Source organism: Mycteria americana, chromosome 22 (assembly GCF_035582795.1).
Source record: "Mycteria americana isolate JAX WOST 10 ecotype Jacksonville Zoo and Gardens chromosome 22, USCA_MyAme_1.0, whole genome shotgun sequence".
Classification (NCBI taxonomy): domain Eukaryota; kingdom Metazoa; phylum Chordata; class Aves; order Ciconiiformes; family Ciconiidae; genus Mycteria; species Mycteria americana.
This window is the reverse complement of record NC_134386.1, coordinates 4,069,652-4,085,122: the sequence shown is the minus strand read 5'-3', so window position 1 is coordinate 4,085,122 and position 15,471 is coordinate 4,069,652. Positions and strand designations below refer to the sequence as shown.

The window sequence follows — 15,471 nt, the reverse complement described above, 5'->3', positions numbered from 1 at the left end:
CATGCTGGAGGTGATGTGTGGGACCGGGCTCCTGGCGCAGCTGATGCTGCGCTGCCTGGTCCACTGGGTCTTGATGTGGGAGGTGAAGCCGTGACCTTCTGTTCTGCAGAGAAGTCCTGCTCGCTGAGCCCCACTGACCTAATGCCTTTCCTTTAACGGTTTTCCTCTCCATTGTTTCCAAAATACTTGTAAGGAAGCATAAGAACCGGGTGTCTTTCCAGACGGTATCAACCTCCCCACATACAAGCATCCTTTTATCCCCAGGTCTCTCCAGTAGAAACCGTCACCACTTTGGCTTTTCTTTATTTCCCAGTTTGTGCCCAGCAGCACCCCTGAGGTCAGCCCAGTCTGGGGAACAGGAGGCTTTCCCTTCCTCCGCCTGGTTTTGAATGGCTTGTGCGAAAGCTTAGGGTGGTGTTGGGAGGTTCTGGGGAGTTTTTCTCTGTGATCATCCCCCAAGATGACAATCGTGTTCAAACAGATCATTTTGCTCGAAAGCGAACAGTGTCCCTGTAAATGACAACCCCCTTCCCCGATCCCCCACCTCCCTTTTACTCCTCACAGGCTGGCCTTTCCCTTGCAAAGGCTTCCCCGGGCGGCTCGCAGGCTCCGGAATGTTGCTCTGTTCCTTCGTTCTGAAGAAGTTAGCCAAATCCATTGCAAAATTGGAGAGACAATCCTTGCCTAAAGCGCTGACCCATGGGAGCCCCTGAGCTCTGCAGCCAGCCCTGACGCTGTGTGGTCTTGGCATCAGGCAGAAGTTAAATTTTCACTGGCGTAAGCGGTCGCTACTCCGTCAAAGCTGCGCTTGTTTACAGCAGCGGTGAGCTTGGCTCTTAGTTATCGATGCTTTGATTTCCCCTTTGCTAACACAGGGGCAAAGCTCGTGAACGTGCCGTGAGGAGTAATTAATTAGCCTGTAACGCATACTGCAGAGGACAGGCGTCTTTGCTAGTCTGGGTTGTGCCATCTCAGGACTCTGTTCCCCTCTTCCCCACAACGGCTGGTAGTGTTTTCCTTCAGTTTGGATAAAATAAATCCAAGGGAGGCGCATAAGGCAGAGTTTGAGAGACGCAGCCAGCGGTAGCAGTCACAGTCGTCTCCCTCAGTAATACGGACAAGCCACTTAACCCTCAGGAGCCTCCGAGAACGGCTCCTTTCAAATCCAGAGTAATTTCAGTTCTCGTTTCTGTCCCTTTGTCAAGCAGGCAGTTTTCAGCAGCCCTGGAGGACCTGAACGAGGCCATCAAGCTGTGTCCCAACAACCGTGAGATCCAGCGGCTGCTGATGCGGGTGGAAGAGGAGTGCAGGCAGGTGCAGCAGCAGCAGCAGCAGCCGCCGCTCCCGGTGGAGCCTGAACCTGAAGCCCAGCATGAAGAGCTGTATTCTGTGCAAGATATCTTTGAGGAGGAATACCTCGAGCAGGATGTAGAAAATGTTTCCATTGGCTTGCAGACAGAGTCCAGGCCAAACCAAGGGCTGCCCATCATCCAGAGCCCACCCCCGTCCCCAGCTCACAGGGACTCAGCCTATATTTCTGGCTCACCTCTTGGCTCTCATCAGGTCTTTGATTTCAGGTCCAATAGCTCCGTGGGTTCACCAACCAGGCAAGGGTACCAGTCCACGTCTCCTGCTCTGTCTCCGACGCACCAAAACTCGCATTATAGACCCAGTCCTCCGCACACGTCCCCTGCTCACCAGGGCTCCTCTTACCGCTTCAGCCCACCTCCTGTCGGAAGTCAAGGGAAGGAGTATCAAAGCCCACCACCTTCTCCTCTTCGTAGAGGTCCTCAGTATCGTGCCAGCCCCCCAGCAGAAAGCATGAGTGTTTATAGGTCACAGTCCGGTTCCCCGGTTCGTTATCAGCAGGAACCTAGCGGAGTCGGCCAGCTCCCCGGTAGACCAAAATCTCCATTATCCAAGATGACACAGAGGTCTTTCCAGATGCCCCAGCTCCCTGTGGCCGTGCCGCAGCAGGGGCTGAGGCTGCAGCCAGCCAAGGCGCAGATCGTGAGGAGCAACCAGCCCAGCTCAGCCGTCCATTCGAGTACTGTAATCCCAACCGGTGCTTACAGCCAGGTTGCCCACTCGATGGCCAGCAAGTACCAGTCAGCGTCAGGGGAAATGGGGGTTAGCCAGAGCAGGTTGGTCTACCAGGGCTCCATCGGTGGAATCGTAGGTGACAGCAGACCAGTGCAGCATGTTCAGGCAAGCCTCAGCGCAGGAGCCATCTGTCAGCATGGAGGGCTGGCTAAAGAAGACCTTCCGCAGAGACCGTCCTCGGCATACAGGGGGGGTATGAGATACAGCCAGACACCTCAGATTGGGCGAAGCCAGTCTGCTTCCTACTATCCGGTGTGTCACTCGAAGCTTGACCTGGAACGTTCTTCCCTCCCCGCCAGCCAGCTGGGCTCTCCAGATGTGTCTCATCTCATAAGAAGGCCCATCACAGTTAATCCCAGTGAAATCAAGCCTCACCCGCCGACTCCAAGGCCCCTGCTCCACTCTCAGAGCGTTGGCCTCCGCTTCTCTCCTTCCAGCAATAGCATCTCCTCCACCTCCAACCTGACTCCCAACTTCCGCCCTTCTGCTTCGATTCAGCAAATGGAGATTCCTCTCAAGCCAGCTTACGACAGATCGTGCGATGAACTTTCTCCGGTCTCTCCCACGCAGGGGGGTTACCCCAGCGAGCCAGCCCGTTCCCGGACCACGCCGTTCATGGGAATCATAGATAAAACCGCTCGGACTCAGCAGTACCCCCATCTCCATCAGCAGAACCGGACCTGGGCTGTGTCGTCAGTGGACACTGTCATTAGTCCTACGTCTCCTGGCAATCTCCCCCAGCCAGAATCATTTAGCCCGCCTTCTTCAATCAGCAACATTGCCTTTTATAACAAAACCAACAATGCACAGAATGGCCATTTGCTAGAGGAAGACTATTACAGCCCCCATGGGATGCTGGCCAATGGGTCCCGGGGAGACCTCCTGGAGAGAGTCACCCAAGCCTCCTCGTATCCCGACGTCAAGGTGGCAAGGACACTGCCTGTGGCACAGGCCTACCAGGACAACCTGTACAGGCAGCTCTCCAGGGACTCCAGGCAAGGGCAGACATCCCCAATCAAACCAAAGAGACCATTTGTGGAGTCTAATGTGTAAAAGACGCTTGTTGGAGTAAGACCCTCATGTTTTCAGCACACACTTCCAAGCTTGATTTCCATGCATATTATTATTACTATTATTATTTTTATTTCTCTTTGGTAGCTACATGACCAAGTTTCTCCGGTACTTTGTGTGGTGGTCAGACAGCCATGCACGTGCTCCAGCCCTTTCGTTCCCCAGCTGACCGTGAAGCCAACATCAGCCGAGCTAATATCGTTTGCCCAATTCCAGCTAAGTTCCCAACCAGGATATCTTAGTACGTGGTGTGGGGTAGTCCAGAAATAGCCCCTATGCAGCGGGAGGTAACCAGCTCTTTTTCAAGAGACAATCACATTCGATTTAAATCGGTTTCTTTTGTCTCAATGAGCTCTTACTCAATTTTGATGGGAATTCCTAGCGGGAGCAGAGCAGGGATCGCAGGAGCCTTTCCCAAGGCTGCATTCACAGGTCCCCGTGCCAGCCGGGTCGTTTGGCTCTTTGCCCCCAAAGAGCAAATCACCCGCAGCGAGCAAGGGCACGATGTGTTTTAATACCAAGTAGCTATGCACAATAACCATCCTGCTTCGTCTGATTTATAGCATTTTAATCGGAATTGGATTCCTTCGTTATTTAATCGCATCATCAGCCAGAAGGGGTGGGGATCACACGATGCTTTGCTACTTTGCAAGCTACCTGCCGGGTGCCCCGACACTGATTTGCTCTGGGGCATTTTACAAGCATTGAGAGATTAAAGTTGGCCCTTCGTATGCGTTTTAATCAGCCAAGGGAATTGGCCAGAAACCTGTTGCGTGTGAACTGGGATTACAACAATTTCTTCTTCACACCATTAGCGGACGACTGCACCGCACACACAACACCGTGTTTTCACCAGGACAGTTTAACGTTGGGGCTTTCATTTGGTGGGGTTTTTTACTTGCAAGGAAAAAAAAAAATCTGACTTAGAAAATGGTAGTCAAGGAAGAAAATTGCAATTTTTAATTTTTTTTTTTTCTTTTTTTTATGATGAGGCTGCATAATGAGGCATGATGGTTCCCGAGACAGGAGGGGTCCTTCAGCAAACCCAGCCCTGCAGCGTCCCTTCCCTTCGGCTCGCTCCCGCCCGGGGAGCCGGTGCCGTAGCGAGGGCTGCGCTCCTCTAAGATCTGTTTCCAAAATCTTGGAAAGCGATTGCCATGTTCCGTACCTGTAAATGGTAGAGACCGTGTTGTGCTTTTTAAGGACCTGTAGTTAAAAGACAGATATTTATAATTTATTTATCCGATCGGTTTCAGGACATTTTTTGGTTTGGGCTGGTTTTTTCTTTTTTTTTTTTTTTTTTAAATCAAATGCAAATCACATCAAGACAGTGTGAAAAGCAGGGGACGGTTCCAAAATCCTTTTTTATAGGATTTTCAATAATTTTTCAATTATTCTCTGAATTTTTTTGGGGGGGTGGAGGGACTTTCTTTACAGATTCATTTATTACTGGTGGGTTTGTAATCTGCCTTTTCGGTTACTGAGGGCGAAGGGTGGGACGATCAGGGGGGAGAGCGATAACCCTGTAGCTTGTTTTAAAGCAAAATAGTGCCTGTTGCCCATGCTGAACCTCACTCATATCAACTCTTAAGAGCGATTTCAGTGCTGAGCAGGAGGAGCGATACCTTTCGGTGTTCCAAAGGGCTATGCGAATAGATGGCAAGACTTCTCGAACCAAATCACGGGGTCCAACCTCCGCTGGTGTAAATGAGCATATCCCCAGTGCAGCCACATCCGTTTACACCAGCTGAGGGCTCGGCCCGAAACTCTTTAGCAAACCCTGGCTTTGATGGGGCTTTTTTTTTTTTTTCTGTGTGTGGATCAGCACATCTCGTTGCTATTTCGTTGCCTAATTTGCTGGGACGTGCACACTTTGGGACGATGGAGGCTTGTGTCTCGTAGACACGTTGAGAGCGTTCGGGGGGGGGATTCCTCCGTGGGGTTTGGAGGTTTTTGTGCTCTTTTGGGCTATTTGGTATTTGTCCAAGCCAGTATTTGGATTGAGGTTGGTGTTTTCTTTCTCGAGGTACAAGCCAGTGCTGACTCTTTGCTTTATTACAGGGCTCTGTGAAGCGGGGGTAGACTGGGAGACCCCTCGGTAGGGCGGGCTCCCCGCGGCCGCGGGGACACTCGCCTCCATGCACTATTTCTCTCCTTGCAAAGGGCATGCCATGATTTTCTTTCTTCCTCTCTTTTTTTTTTTTTGAAGCAGCGTGTTCTGCTTTGTAAGGAATAACCGGTTTCTTCTCCTCTGCGTACAGTGCACCTATAGCTAGGCCATGCGTATCCGTGGGTCTGGAGTAGCACCAGTCGCTTTGCTCAGCGCCTCCCATCCTCCAGCTTTCTGATCAAGTGAGTGGCTTCCTACCTTTAGTTGCTTCTTTGAAAGGAAAAAGTAACCAAATTCAGCCCCGTCCCTAGTTTATACGGCCGAGCGAGACGCGCCTCGGCCGTGAGCCGGTTCTCTCCGCTGAGATGCAAACGGGACGGTCCGAGAGCAGCGATGTGAGAACTGCCTGTGCTTTGCTTTCGCTATTCACTGCCTTGTGCTCCCAGTACTGTCCTTCCAAAGCGTCCCCTCACAGCACTTCTGTGTATAACTTTTGGGTTTATGAAGATGTTTTAAGGGAAAAAGAAAACAGCTCACACTTTTAACACAAACACCAAGCTGAAAGAAGGCTTAAATACTGCGGCGTGCAGGTTTTTTCACGATACCACGTGTTACATTTTTCACAGGATTCTTGCACTAATGGTTTTCCATCTGTTCTCTCTGTAAATGGGTGCACTTTACTGTTTGAATTTGTTACTATGATAAATACTGGATATTTAAGCGTGAGTAGTGTCTTCATTAGAAAATAGCAAAACAGCTCTTGTCTCTTAGTGTATTTTTAAAAAAAAAAGAAAAAAGAAAAGAAACGAAGCAATGAATCATAACATTTATAGCACAAGAACTGACTCTTGTATATAAGCATCAAAAGATTGAGTAATTTTTAAATACAAAATTATTTGCAGTGGTTTTAAAGCACTTCCCCAGCAATTCTCTTAGGGACAGCTGAGGCAGGATGGCTGCTGTAGGCCCCGGGCGGGTAAGGAGCACACCTCTCCCTGGAAAAGCCGTTCTTTACACAGTCCCCCGTGTCCTCAAAGTCACGATTCAGATCTGGCATGGGCGAAAAGCAGAGGCCGTTTCGTATTGTGCTGTCGTGCGTGGTCCCGTTGTGAAGCGCGCCGCTGTACGTGGCTCGGTGGAGCACGAGGCTCAGATCTGGCCCGGTGTCCTTCCACCCCGTCATCTTAGATGTTGCGGGAGCGTGCACAGAGTTTCGGACACGGTGCTGTCTCATCCCTCCGTGCTACGCATTTAATTACCCTTTGAGTAATTAAGATGTGGGACGATGCTGCCAGCCGGCGCCTCCGTCCCCTCCCCGGCTGCCCTGGCACCGCTGGCGAGCCCCCGTCTTGCGAGTGAGCGGGCTTCTTAAGTGCACCGGGTCAAGCAGGTTCTTGATGACATTGGAACCTCCGGGTTCGGTTCTTGGGGCGCGTTGTAGGCGATGCTGAAGCCCACCCCTGTATTTAGCCGACCTTCCCACCAGGTGTCTCTCGTTCTCTGCCCGCAGCCGCTCCGAGAGCCGGGTGTGCGGCCGCAAAGCTGAAATCTTCTCTCCCGGCTTTGGGTGTGGGTGTCTGCCACGTCCCTGGGTGGGGATTCACCAGCTCTTGCTTTGTCTCCCGGGCTGGGAGGATGCTCTGGTCCCAGGGAGGGGACACCTGCCTGGTGGGGGCTCTGCAGGGGTCCCCACCAGCAAGGCTGGGAATGGCACTGGAGGGCTTTGAAAATAGTCTGTAGTGGGCGTCTGAAGGGCTCAGGGAAGGGAGGGTTTTACGAAGAGATCCCTCGGGATCCGTCTTCAAAGGCGAAGGTGCCGCGCAGCCTGAGCCGCCTTCTCTGCGTCGCTGCTTGGGAAGGCGCGGGCTGCGCCAGCTCCCGGCAAACCGAGGCGTGCGTCTGTCCGTCTGTCTGTCCGTCTGCTGCCCGGCACCAGTGCCCGCAGGTGGGTCCGTCCGGGCACTGAACTTTTTGGTTTTTTTCTTTAACCTGGCTGTAAAGAAAACTGCTTGGCTAGTGTGAACATTTGTGTGTGCGTATGACAAATACCTAAGCCATACTTGGATTAGGTCCAGAACCAGGGTGGCTACTAAATTTGGAGCGATTCAGTCCCCTCGTACAAAGGTCGCTGTATATTCAGGGTTACCCAGAAGAAGTCTAGCTAAAACCGAAGTGCCAGCTCCACCTTATCTAGAGAAAAGCAAGCCGGCGTGCCTGCTCGTCCTCCGCCTTCCTTGCGAAGGTGGGTCTGCGGTGAGCTGTCGTGAGCTCTTTGGTGGTTGTACTTTGCTTTAGTCTTGGGATTCAAGATAACTCTTCTACCGGGATTAACGGTGTTTAACCAAGGGCTTAGGGGAAGAGCTGTTGTACCCGCTGGGACCTCTGCGGATAAATGCCTTCACCCCGTGCTGATTGCTCTACGCAAAGTCTGGTGGGGTGCGTGTTGGACACAAAGCACAATGGTTGAAAGTTAATCTGCGTTTTTTTCAGATTTGTGTGAATAATTGCTGGATTTTCATTCAGTCAAACTCTTTTTTCTAATATAAACCACTAAGGGCTCAATTCTTTAGCAAGATGCGTTCGTGTCCAACTCCTGACTATACAGCTGGATCTCACCGCAACTGTTACAGACCTACCCCAGAGAAAACACAGCTAGCGCGACCGTCACCGGGAAAGCCAGCGGACACCAAACCCATCCGCCGTATCCTTTCCTCCTGCTCATTTTCAAGCTGTCACGGTACTGGGGAGTCAGCAGCCGGGTCCCATCCGACGGGATCGCATCCTATAGTCAGGAAAACGGAGGGCTGCTTTGCCAAAAGACTTTGTCCCTTCTGGTGACGCTGTCCGGGGACGGCGGTGCGGCCACGGGTCGTCTCCTCCGGCGGGTCGGGGTCGTGCTGGGTGGGTGGGAAAGCCTCACGCCCAGGGAACTGGGTCACTTCACCGTGGGTCTGCCTCGCCGTGCACTGATAAGCCAGACACCGAGAGCAGCACTGTGTGCTACGTAAAGTCCGTTTTGTTGCTACACCGATAACCCAGAGACTCGTGTGGACTCTGCCAGTACTGCCGGTGTCATCCCTGTCCAGCCTTTTCTTTCCCATAGTGTTGCATTCAGCGTTTCGTCTCCCTTCTGTCTTCACATCCGAGAGGATCCGAGTTTGGTACAAACACGTACAGTACACACACCTTGTGCTTTGTACAATTCCCTGGTTGCCATTCTCCGAGACACTTGCTGGGAAGATCTTTAAGACACTTAAATTTTCCTTTAGCTTTTCTATAATTCTGATGTAAAGGACTTTCTCTCTGTACAGTATATTATTCAATGCATGTTCTGTTCTCTCTACTGATATATTGAACACCACACAGTTGTGATATTGTGCAGTGGGAAGAGCAACCCCTGCCGACAGCGGAGGCCTTCGCCTCTCTTGTATAAGGAAAGAAGAAAACATATTTTTTCCTTTGCTGTATTTGCTTGAGCAGAGTTTTCTTGTCTGTACATGTGAGCTGTGAGATAGATGTGAAAAGTTCAAAAGAATGCATTCCCCCCCCAATGTATACAGATTGTAATCTGTACAATGAAAACTGTATGTATGAAAAAATGTACTTATTTATAAATGGTTAACACTTGGAAACAGCGTCTGGCCTGGTGTTTTTCCCACGCTGCGGTGAGTGAAGGACTGCGCGGTGGCTTCTCAGCGTGGAAATAACCTGGGGACGTCAGGATGGCACGAGGGTCGGGTCTGGCTGTCGCTGCCTGGGGATGGGGACGGGGATGTGGCACTGCCGGGAGCAGGAGGGGACGGAGGCAGCGCTGCTGCTGCCATTAGCAAAGGGACGTTAATGAAATAGGGGAGGGAACCGCATCGGAGAGGTTTCTGGATTAAATTGGGGAAAGCACAGCTCGGTGCTGAGGACACTGGAGCCCTGCAGCTCCCGAGAGCCAGAGCGTCTGCTCGCTTCATCCCTGCCCAAACCCAGGGCTCGGTTTCGCAGCTGAACGCCCCTCGCAGCTGCGAGCATCCCTGCCTCCAGCCGCCGGGCTGGGCTGGACGCGCAGCGCTGGAAGGACGCAGCGCGTTGGGGTTGTGGTGAGCAAAAACCCCCGGCTCGGGCTTGCGCCTTTGCTGGGGCTGCGCTTGCTTTGCAACGCTGGGATCGGGAGCTTCAAGTTCCCGGCAGCTTCACCCAGGCGGCTGCCTGTGCGGAAACCCAGAAGGAAGAGGGGATGCTTTCAGCAGAGGAGACGAGCCCGCATCGGGGATGCACCTCCTCACGGCAGTGGGTGTCCCCCACTTCCATGGGCACGTCCAGTGCACGGCCAGACCCTGGAGACGTCCCCGTGGGGTCCCTCACGCAGCCGCCGCTGAGCTCTGCAGCACCGGGTGCACAGCGTGGGGCCCGGAGGGGACAATCCCATCCCAAATACCCACCCTGCCCTCCCCAGCCCCTCGGGCAGCTCCTCTCCCGGCTGCCCACGGCGCGTGGGAGCTCGGGGGTACCCCGAAACCATGAGCTGGAGGAGGACAGGGTTAGCTGCAAACATTTATTAGATCCACTGAGCAGACAACACATCACGCAAGAGGGGAAAACTTCAGACACAAAGACACTGAGCCTGCGCAGACGCCGGGTCGCTCCGAGCCCCCAGGGAGCCCTTTGGGGGGAGCAGCCCCCACGCACGGCCGCGCTGGAGGGCAACGGGCTGCCAGCAAGTGGGAAACCTCGGTGATGGCCAACGTCCCCTCTGCCCATCAGCACCGAGAACGGGCTTTGGGCTTCAGCCGCTCACAGCGGAGAAATCTGGGCTCCCACCCCCAGGTCCCCAGAGCAGGGCAGAGCTTGGGGACCCCCGTCCTTCGTGCCCCAGTGCCGCTGCCAGCCCCTGCCCCTGCCTGCGGCACCGCCGTCCCCGCGGGGCTGGGGGCGGGCTCGGGGGGTCACCGGGGGCTGCGCGGGGCAGAGCTGAGGAGGAGTAAGGCCAAGCGAGGCTGAACCCAGCGGGCAGCGTTACACCAACAAGCATGTCCTTCCCCAGCTGTCCTCATCACCCTGAGCCGGGCAGAGCCCCAAGACACCGAGGACAGGGTACACAGGAACATCCCACAGACACCACGAGGTGCCCGTGCCGGGGACCGAGGAGCTGGGGACATCACTGACTGCCGCCACCCGGGCTCTCGCCCTCCGTCAGGGTCTTGAAGTCCATGGAGAGGGCCAGCTCCTCGGCCAGTGGCGGACGCTTCCAGTCGTCCCGTGTCAGCACGTAGCCCACCACCAGCCCGAAGGCCACCAGCAGCACCCCCAGGGTGTTGGCCAGGACGCCCTCGGGCACAAAGTGGCTGTAGGAGTCACTGCGGGGGGCGGAGGGGGGTGCTCAAGCCTTGGGGTATGGGTGGCCTGTCCCTACCCTGTCTGGGACCCCCTCCTCATCCTCATCCTCCGGGCACGCACCCCAGAAAGGTCCCTTTCCCCCAGATCAGGGCAAGAGGTGAGTGCCCGGGTGCTGCTCCCTTTGGGGAGGGACACTCTTGGTGACAGCAGAGCAGCCCAGCACCTCCCCTGCCAGATGTGCTCCCCCAGCCGGAGGGCAATAGCTCCTGGGGTGCCCCACAGCCCTGTCCCCACGGTGCTGGGGCTGGGGGGGACCCCAATGCGCAGCTGGGGCCATGGGCAATCTCTCTGTCCTCTGGCTGCGAGGGCAGAGGCCTCGGGGACATGAGCGTCCCAGGGGAGTTCTGAAAACACCTGGCTGCAGAGGGGCGACGGTGCCTATTTTATTCCCATCCCCAAAGAAAGCTGTCGCAGGATGCGGCCCTTGTTAAACATCATGTGGGAAGTGACTCAGCAGCAGCAGAACTAAAGGCCTCGGGGGGATGTTTAATAGCCACAGAGCCACGGCCTGAGCAGGGGCTAGACTCTGCCCCACGGGGCTGCAGCAGCCCTTTGCTGGGGGTCAGGGGCATCGGGGGGTCTACCACCCCCCCAGCTCGGTCACCCACCTGATGTTGAAGAGGAGCATCTCGGTGATGCCCAGCAAGCAAGCGGCAATGGAGAGGGCAAAGAGGGCGATGCCGAAGAAGACGTGCTGGGGTTTGTACCGGCTGCGCAGCGAGAAGGAGGCACCGGGGAGCAGGAAGAAACCGCAGCCCAGGAGCCACTGCGGGGGCACGGGGGTGTTATGGGGTGCTGCGGGGTTCCTTCCCCCCCCCAGGGGCCCAGGGGCTCCCCAGCCCTCACCTGCAGGAGGTAGAGCACGAAGGCGGCCATCCCGCACCAGCTGTGCAGGCTGTACATGTCGCGGATGCCCTTGGTCCGGTGGGACTCGAAGACGGCGACGATGCCTGCGGAGAGGAGCCCGTTACCGCCAGGGCCGGATCCAGCCCCATGCGCCCATCCCGTCCCCGGCGCTCACCGATGAGGGCGATGACCAGCGCCAGGCTGTGGAGCAGCGCGTGCAGCGCCTTGGTAGAGCGCTTGGCTTCGTGCCTGAAGACCCGGTAGACCAGGAGAGCTGCCGGAGAGAGGGCGGATGAGCATCCACGGGGGTCCCCCACCTCCCCGGCACCCCACATCTTCCAGGGGTGCTTGCACACAAGGGGGGGGGGCGGTCCTGGAGCATCTTCCCGGTCTCATTTGTCACCATTTTGTCCCCTTTGCTCCCTGCCCAGCTGCAGCTCCGGGGGCTTTGAAGGCTGCAGCTGGGACAGGACCGCTTGTCCCACGGCTCACCGTCACCTTGGAGGAAAACCATGCCCAGCACCATGCAGAGGGGGTGGACGTTGAACTGGAGGGGGCTGTGCCAGGCCACACCGCCCCGGTAGCGGCCCAGCCAGGCGCCCGTGGTGGCCAGCAGCGTCAGGCCCAGCAGTTGCGACACGGCCACGTACGCCGAGAGCCCAGCGGGGCTGGCAGGCGGCGGAGCCCCATCCATGTCTGCCTGCGGGGACAGAGAGGAGGGGGCAGCGAAGCCACGGGTGGCCCCGCGGGGCAGTGAGGGTCCCGGCCGGCCAGCCCCAGTGCGGGGTCCCGCTGCGGGCAGCGTTCGGTGCTGCCGCTCCGCCCTCACCTGCCACGGAGCCGGACGCTTCCTGGTGCCGCTGCGTCACCCACGCCCGGAGGTGGCTCCCGGCCGCCACAGCACGCCGGGCCCTGCGCTCCTGTCTCTTGCCCTCCTGCCGCTACTTGCCTGCTCCTGCCCGCATCCTGCCTGCCCCATTCCCCCTGCCCCAGCCCTCCAACCACACCATCCCTCCATCCCCATCCCTCCATCCCCATCCCTCCGTCCCCACCCCTCCGTCCCCGTCCCTCCGTCCCCATGCCGTGCCCCCTCCCCACCTCACACACCCCCAGAGCCCCACAACAACCCCCCAAACCCTGCTAGAGGAAGGCAGCGCAGGGACGAGCAAGGCTGCTCAGGACCCCCCCCATGACAAACGCGATGGCCCGTGGGGACACGGGCTGAGGGGACGGACACACCGTGTTACCCAGCCGCACTGCAGCCACATCAGAGAGCTGCCCCGTGGCCCCCACAACCCACCTGCACCCGCGTCGTGCTTCGTGCTGGGTTATCTCCCAATGCTCCCCGCTGACCCGGGGATCAGAGCCGCCGCTGCCACCGCCACCGCCACCGGCACGGCCACCTCTCCCGCTTCCCTGTCAGCCAGGGCCAGCGAGTCCCAGCCCCAGGGGCCAACGTCCCACCTCTGTCCTGGCCCCGCTGCGGCTGCCTCTGGGGAGGAGCACCAGGCCGGCTGCTGCAGACAGACCTGCGGTGCTGTCAGGGCTGGGGGGCACGGCGGGGGGGAGCCGATGCATTAAGACCACGCACACACTTTATTCCCAGCCACCTTTATTGGATCAGCCGGATAAGTGGGTTAAGGGAATTGGTTTATCCCATTAGATTGCACTGCAAAGGCCGCCTGCCCGCGCCCGGCCTCGCTGCCCGGGGCCATGGGCTGCTCTGCGGGGACAGGCACGGGGACCAGGCCAGGGTGGGGGGGCAGCGAGAGGCCCCGTCTCCTCCCTGCATCACAACAGCCCCCCCAAACCCTCACCACTGCCGTGGGGCTGCCGGCTCCAATGGGGCACGGATCCCAGATGGGTGCCCACGCGGCCCCATCCCGCCCTCCGCGTCCTCCCGCCAGATGCAAACACCTGGCCCTGCTGGCACTCTCACAGGGGGCCAACCCGGTCCCCAACGGCGCTGGGGACAGAGGGACAGGGAGCAACCCCCCCGACCACGGGACCTGGCAGCGGGACATGGGCAGGTGCCTGTTGGAAACGGGCGCTGTGAGTTGCCCGTTAGCCCTAAAACTGTCCTGTCCCCTGCTCCCAGCCACCGCCAGGCACCGGGAGAGCCGGAGGCAGCCGGGCCCCTTCTCAAAGCCGTCCCGTGGTGGGGACCTGCCTGTCCCCCCACAAGCACGTCTCTGCCCCCCTGCACCCTCAGCAGCTCCCAAGTGCAGCCCCAGTCCCCCCCTCCCAGGGCACAGCCGGTGCTCCCTGCTTTTGGAGGGGGGGGTTCTCCGGTTAAACCTTCCCCAAGTGGCGGGGGGGGATGGTGTGTGCATGTACCCCAGCATGTCTTGTGTACCCCAGCAGCCCCTCACCATGGCCTCTGGCTGGGACCCCCCCCAGAATCCCTGGAGGGGTCTCAGGGGGGTGTGTCTGCTCTCGATGTATTGGCTCATGCAGGGGAGGGGGCTCACGCCAGCTCAGAGCTGGGGGGCCCGAGTGATGTATGGGGGGGGGGGTTGGAGGCGGACACCAGCCCACCCCTCCCCACCCCCACCCCCCCCATGCCCCCCAACCATACCTGTGGGTGCCGGGTGGTGCCGCCTGTGCCAGGCCCAGCGGTGACAGCATCTGAGCGAGGGACAGGGCCACCGCGTTGGCAAGGCAACGGAGCGATGGCAAAGCGAGGGGGGGCCGCACCCCCCGGCATGGCTGCAGAGGGAGGGTGCCGTTGCACGCTGGGGAGGGGGAAAGGGGGCTGCAAACCTGGTGGGGCAACACCACGAGGGGGGTGGGGGGTGTCTGTGTATTGTGGGGACGGTCCCCAAGGCGCTGGCAGCATCTGTGACCCCCCCCAGCTGTGCCAGGCCCTGCCCGCACCCACCTGAGCCCCCGCACCCCGAGACCCCCAGCCCCAAACCAGGCCAGGGACCCCAGAGCCTCGCTGGATCAGCCCCTGGGTTCCCCATCCCGTGTCCAGGGGGCACTGGATTTGTCACCGGTTAATTTGTATTAATTTGGGCAGCGCTAACGAGGGCCTTGCGTGGACCTGGGGCTTAATGGACTCCCGCTCATCCCCTGCACCCCAAGAGCAGCATGGGGTGGTATGCCGGGAGCCAACACCCCTGCAGGGCCCTTGGCCGGGCTTATGGGTCAGGGGATGGCAGTGGGGTGACATGTCCCCAGGGCCCCCCCACCTCCGCCTGCTCCCCCCCCGCCGGGAGCCCCTCAGGCACCGCCGGCCACATCCTGCGCCCCGCCATGAGATGGCCCCGAGCGGTGAGAGCCCGGAGAGGGGAGACGGGGAGACGGGGGAGACGGGGGAGATGAGGGAGAGGGGGGAGAGGGGGGAGATGAGGGAGATGGGGGAGATGGGAGAGATGGGGGAGATGGGGGGGACCCCCCTCCCGGCTGGGCCCGGCTCCTCCTGGCCCGGCTGTAGGCAGCGTCCCCGGGGGATGCAGCGCTGCGCACTGGCACACTGGGGTGTGTCTGTGTGTCGGTGTGTCTGTCTCTGCCTGTGTCTGTGTCTCTGTGTGTGTCACACGGTGCCACTAGGTGTCACCCGGAGCCCGCGGTGCGCAGCGCCCTGGGGAGGGACCGACCGGCCGGGAGGATGCGGAGCATCCTGGGCCCTGGGTCACCCGTGGGATCCAGAGTCAGCAGGTACGGACCAGGTGAGATCGGCAGCATCCTTGGCTCTGGATCCCCAAAGGGACCCGGAGCACCCTCTGAGCCAGATCACCCCTGGCAGCCAGTGCATCCTTGCACCTGGAGCAGCCGGTGGGGTCTGGAGCGCCCTTGGCCCTGGACCACCCATGGGAGCCGGAGCACCCCGGGACCCGGAGTGGCTGGTGGGATCCGGTGCTTCCCTGGTGCAGAAGAGCAGGTGTAACCACCTCTGCCTGGGCGCAGGGTTGTTCCCCCAGCCCTTCCCCTTGGGCACACGGGGCTGCTCT

The 15,471-nt window shown here is 58.3% G+C and overlaps 2 protein-coding genes across 9 annotated transcripts in view; one reads left to right on the top strand and one right to left on the bottom strand.

Annotated features, from left to right (window-relative positions):
• Positions 1-8,910, top strand: part of TANC2 (tetratricopeptide repeat, ankyrin repeat and coiled-coil containing 2) — a 256,753-nt gene extending 247,843 nt beyond the window's left edge. For 6 of the 8 annotated variants that reach the window (XM_075522836.1, XM_075522834.1, XM_075522835.1 and 3 more), the window contains one exon: positions 1,206-8,910. In XM_075522836.1, the coding sequence (XP_075378951.1) occupies positions 1,206-3,156 (1,951 nt within the window). In that variant the 3' untranslated portion in view covers positions 3,157-8,910. The remainder of the gene's footprint in view (positions 1-1,205) is intronic. The other 2 variants (XM_075522831.1, XM_075522833.1) reach the window with 1 other exon arrangement.
• Positions 8,911-10,430: 1,520 nt separating this feature from the next.
• CYB561 (cytochrome b561) lies at positions 10,431-12,212 on the bottom strand. The gene is made up of 5 exons (XM_075523055.1): positions 12,008-12,212; positions 11,691-11,789; positions 11,516-11,619; positions 11,278-11,435; positions 10,431-10,629 (listed from the first exon to the last, which is right to left on the bottom strand). Exons 1-5 carry the CDS (start codon positions 12,207-12,209, stop codon positions 10,431-10,433), a joined length of 762 nt encoding a protein of 253 aa, XP_075379170.1. The 5' UTR covers positions 12,210-12,212.
• Positions 12,213-15,471: the final 3,259 nt, after the last annotated feature.

Bases quoted from the DNA above. Each gene is read 5' to 3' on its own strand.
- CYB561 (XM_075523055.1), bottom strand. From the start codon at position 12,209: ATGGATGGGGCTCCGCCGCCTGCCAGCCCCGCTGGGCTCTCGGCGTAC. The intron at 11,436-11,515 runs GTGAGGGCTGGG...GTGCCCCCGCAG, and splicing joins TCGTGCTCTACCTCCTGCAG to TGGCTCCTGGGCTGCGGTTT. The intron at 10,630-11,277 runs GTGGGTGACCGA...CGCCCCCCGCAG, and splicing joins ATGCTCCTCTTCAACATCAG to TGACTCCTACAGCCACTTTG.